This window comes from Coenobita brevimanus, chromosome 70 (genome assembly GCF_032717465.1).
Source record: "Coenobita brevimanus isolate Jiangsu-jjx chromosome 70, ASM3271746v2, whole genome shotgun sequence".
NCBI lineage: Eukaryota > Metazoa > Arthropoda > Malacostraca > Decapoda > Coenobitidae > Coenobita > Coenobita brevimanus.
This window is the reverse complement of record NC_137023.1, coordinates 36,823,760-36,828,463: the sequence shown is the minus strand read 5'-3', so window position 1 is coordinate 36,828,463 and position 4,704 is coordinate 36,823,760. Positions and strand designations below refer to the sequence as shown.

The 4,704-nt window shown below is 50.0% G+C and overlaps 1 protein-coding gene across 1 annotated transcript in view; it reads right to left on the bottom strand.

Annotated features, from left to right (window-relative positions):
* The window catches only part of Btk (tyrosine-protein kinase Btk29A), a 184,126-nt gene extending 182,760 nt beyond the window's left edge, over positions 1-1,366 (bottom strand). The window contains exons 1-2 of the mRNA XM_080277628.1: positions 822-1,366; positions 331-755 (exon numbers count right to left, since the gene is read on the bottom strand). Coding sequence (XP_080133754.1) covers positions 331-755; positions 822-1,366 — 970 coding nt within the window. The remainder of the gene's footprint in view (positions 1-330; positions 756-821) is intronic.
* Positions 1,367-4,704: the final 3,338 nt, after the last annotated feature.

The window sequence follows — 4,704 nt, the reverse complement described above, 5'->3', positions numbered from 1 at the left end:
CGTCAGCTTTTTACCCTCCCGGAAGAGAGCTGAGAGCTCATATAGTCCGATCTAAGGGCAAGGCTGTGACCTTCACACACGCACACACCCGTCCCCTTGCTCAAGGGGGACAGTAACCACCCACTTCGTCAGTGAAACTTTTCGCAACCTGAGCAAGACGCGAACTCCCGTCCACCAGTTGGCAAGCGAGAACGTTACCACTACACCAGCGAGCGGTGTGTGTGTGTGTGTGTGTGTGTGTGTGTGTGTGTGTGTGTGTGTGTGTGTGTGTGTACCGTCACCACAAAACCCTGGTGTAAGGTACTGGAGGACATCTCAAATAACCCTCACCTGAGTGTCTGGCTGTAACAGGAGACGATGATGACGACGACGATGATGACAGATGTGTTGTCTGAGTCCCTTCCCCGCCCCTGCCCCACGCCGCAAGCCGCCCACCCAACGCTCTCAACGCCACGCTCACCCGCCTCGCCATGCCCGTCATCTCACGTCCTCCAGACCCACCGCCTGTGGGTGAGGGTGGGTTGGAGGCTGCAGGGCCGTTTGAGCTGCCACCGGAATCTGACTCATGCGGCGGCGGGACAGCTGATCTGGAATGGGCCTGATTACCTTCTGCTGAGTTCTGAGCAGTGAGCAGAGTGTGCGCCAGCATGGCGTTAGTACCGTGGACCGGACAAGTCGGGGACACCTTGGCCGGGAGCGGGTTGGGCGGGTCGTGCGGTGACAAGCTGGGTGTGGTACTGGGCACGGGAGCAAGGCTGTTCATGCCAGAGGGTGGGAGTGCCACTGGGATGCTAGCGGTGGGCGGAGATGCCAGGGCAGACTCCGGTGCGCTGTGTGGCCGCTGGGTAGCGTTGCACAGGGCTGCTAGCTGGTCCAAGGCGGAGGACAGACGAGTCAGGTCTCCGGCCCACCTGGTGTCCGCGCCAACACCAGCCCGTCCTCCAGTCACTGGCCTCACCTCATCGCGCCCACCGCCCGCCCACACGTCCTCAAAGCCTTCATCTTCCTCATCCTCGAAGCCTGAGCAATTCTCCTTGTCGGTGGCGGGTTGACTGCGAGCGCGGGGCGGACGAGCCAGGCGAGCAGAAAGCCTCTTAAGCGCCCTGGGGGACCTAGGGGGGTGAGTAGAGTCCTGCGGGCGGGGGGCTGCCAGGGGCTGCAAGGATCCCAGGGGGCCATTCAACCGGGACTGGAAAACGCCTCGCAGACTGCGCGTGGCCACCAGACGGGCGTGACCAGATCCGGCCGGGGCCCGCAGCGGAGCCAAGGGGTCCGAGAGCAGGTCTAGGTGGCTCCGGATCTTTGGCGGTTGCAAGTTGAGGGCCCGCAGGGTGTCTGAGGCCCCCAGGACACCCTCCTCCCGCATCCTCACACACGCTGGTACTTCACTCCTCTGCCTGGCACTCACGTAATACTCTAATTACTATTTATCACTTAACACTGCACTCACACTAATGTCCTCAGCCAATGAAGCAAATTCTCCAAAGGTGATGGTAAGGCTACGCTGATCACGTGCTGGCTACTTCCTCACTAAGCAAGACGTGACAGCTAGCCACTCACCCTCCAACAATACTGCTTCTTACCACGTCATCCACTAAAGTTTGTCTTCCTACAATCGTATTTTCCAGCTGTTGTTCAGGTATCTCGTCAAATAAGGAAACCGATATTTCCACAGATATTCCAGGCTACGAGGTCCACTGACAGATGTGGAGACTGTTTCCCTCACAGTACTTTCGGATGGTTTAGATCTACTTGCGAAAATACTGCAGTAGATATTCCCAAGAGTTAATATTCTGTTATCTGGAGGTCCGATGGTGAATACGGCAGGTGATATTGCTATAGGGTTCCCTTGCAGGCCCTGCGCTACCACCCTGCCTGCTACAGGATATGCAATCACAGGCCGCCTTCACTACCTTAACCTCGCTGACGACACACAAAAAATCAGAAATATTAAAAAACAAAATACAATTCCCTACATCTTCACTGAACTTTTCAGTATTTTCACATATAAAGTAAACACTGAAGTACATAATTCAATTTCCTATATTTTCATTCAGTTTCCAATGCTTTCGTTTACAGACACCAGTGGGAACTGTAAATCACAATCTGTATGCAGTATAATACATTCATGATGGTGCAGTTATTGTCAATGATTTTCAATAACAAGTAAGTTTACCCACTTCATTACACAATCGCAGACCATCGGATGTTCATTACTATACGGTGAGAGAATATGCAGTTTTGCTGGCTTTATGCTTTGAATTCTTTCATCTTCGCATGAAATACAGTAGTAGGCTTCACTTACTCTGTCACCACGTTGGGATCCCAAACAAAATAATAAACCTCTCTCTCTCTCTCTCTCTCTCTCTCTCTCTCTCATATGCATTAACTTTTCCCTTCTCCTTCCCTCCCTCCCTCCTCCAACGTTCTCTCCCATCCGCCTCACCTCCCCTTCCACTAAGGCACCCCACCCACCACGATAATGCTGCCTGTCTAATTCCAATGACAGAACAGGTGGGACCTCACGCAACCCAACACTTTCTCTCGCCCCCTGGCCAAAACACACCACGCCCCTATGGTCACTCCATCTGGTCACTTTTCCCTTTACTCTCTTCCGTTCTGTCCACCTCAGGGTCTCTCCACACTCAGACCTTAACAGCAAATACTATCCAAAGCAAATCCGTCCAATCGTGTTGGTCATGATAAAAACTAGAAAACAACCCCTCTTCAACTACCTCGAGCTGGGCATGCTGGTTCTTACTGTCACTTACACTATGCCTGGCAGTCAAAAAGTCTTGTCCGAAGCGGGGCCCATTGAAACGAGGTGCTGTTCTTCCAATTTTTATCTTGTTCTACACAATCGGACAACTATACTGATTTTATTTTAACCTGGCCTACATCTGCCATCTCCCCATCTTAAATGCTGAGTTGTAACAATGGATTAACAACACAAAATAATGCTAGTCACAAGAAGTGCTACTGAAAGAACGAACAGCCACAATACTGTCTGATTCTGCAACTGAGCTACGGGAACTAGAGAGCAATAGGATGAAAATCTGAGCCAACTTACGGTGAAAAGAGTATAGTGCTAGAGTATTTACGATTCCCACTTTACTGTGAACCCATCCACCTCGTAATCAAAAGGCCATCTGTTCAATATTTCAAGGCGTACACTGGGCAGGAGACGTTGTGGACCCTGTGGAAAATAAACCTCTCTGCTAACCAGTTCCAAATGGAGAGGACCAGACACAGACGGCAATTCGTGATCTAGTCTCTCCTTGATCTGGTTTCTCTCCTCTCACACCCGATCCTGCTCACCCCTCCCACTGCTTACCACCTCTATAGCCACCTGGTGAGTACCCCCCCCCCACACACACACCTCCCAAACCATGCCTCATTCGTAGCACTGATTTTTGTTCGTCCATTCTAACTTGGTGGAGATTTTCGTCCGTTTGAGGCCTATTTCCCGAGATCAGGGCCAAGAGACGCTATGCAGTTCTACACATTAACACTTCTTCGTGACTACGGCAGTTTCATACTCTATAGTGTTAACCTCTTGTAATAACTCAGCATCCAATGTGGAGAGATGGCAATTTTGAGCCTAGTTAAGTGGGGGAATACAAAACACACACACACACACACGAACGAACGAACAAACGAGAGAGAGAGTGAGAGAGAGAGAGAGAGAGACCATTAAACTTAACACAATGAACATTTCTGTCCAAATCACCTCAGTCACTCACCACACCGTCAGCTGTCTTCATCATCGTCATCATCATCATCATCATCACCATATTTCTCAAGCCACTCTCATTCTCTCCACATCGCCATCTCTTAAACCATCATCATCTCATCACCATCACTTCCCTGCCTATCTCATTTCCTCTTATCTTCATTCCCTCATCCTCACCCATTACTTAAAGTCCGCTACTCCTATCGATCATCATCATCATCACCCAACCTAAGAAGTATCATAATTCCATCATCATCATTATCATCATCATCATCATCATCGCATTATCATTATCATCATCATTTCCATCTAGCAAATCTCATCACCACTCTTCCATTAAATTCATCATCACTTTCTTCATCTGCAGTCTAGTACTATTATCACTGTTTATCGTCATTACCTATTAACATAATTCCTTTCGCTACTTCCTGTACCAACCATCAACATCACCATCATCACCAATTCATCATCCTCACCCTTCGCCATTACCACCTAAATCATCCTTAACACCACACTCATCTCGCCTTCTTCTCATTATCACCACACCACCATCATCACCCCAAACTACCCTCACCATTATTACCATCGTCATCACAACCACCACCATCCTTCTTGCTCATCACCATTATCATCACCCTCAACACAACCAACACCATCCTCCTTTATCCTCACCACCACCACCACCAAACACTCTTCCTCCTCATCACCACTACTATCCTTCTTCCTGCTCACCACCACCTTCACCCCCCTCATCACAATCATCATCACCCTCACCACCACCATCCTCCTCCCCTCTCCTCATCACCACTACCAAATATTCCTCCTCCTCATCACCACTTAAATTCTTCTTCCTGCTCACCACCAACACCACCCTCCTCACCACCACAGCACCACACTTTCACCACAGGACGGTCCCTCGCCTCTCTGGGTAATTTCCTCCTCAAGAGTTTCTCCCGACTGACCCTCCGGCG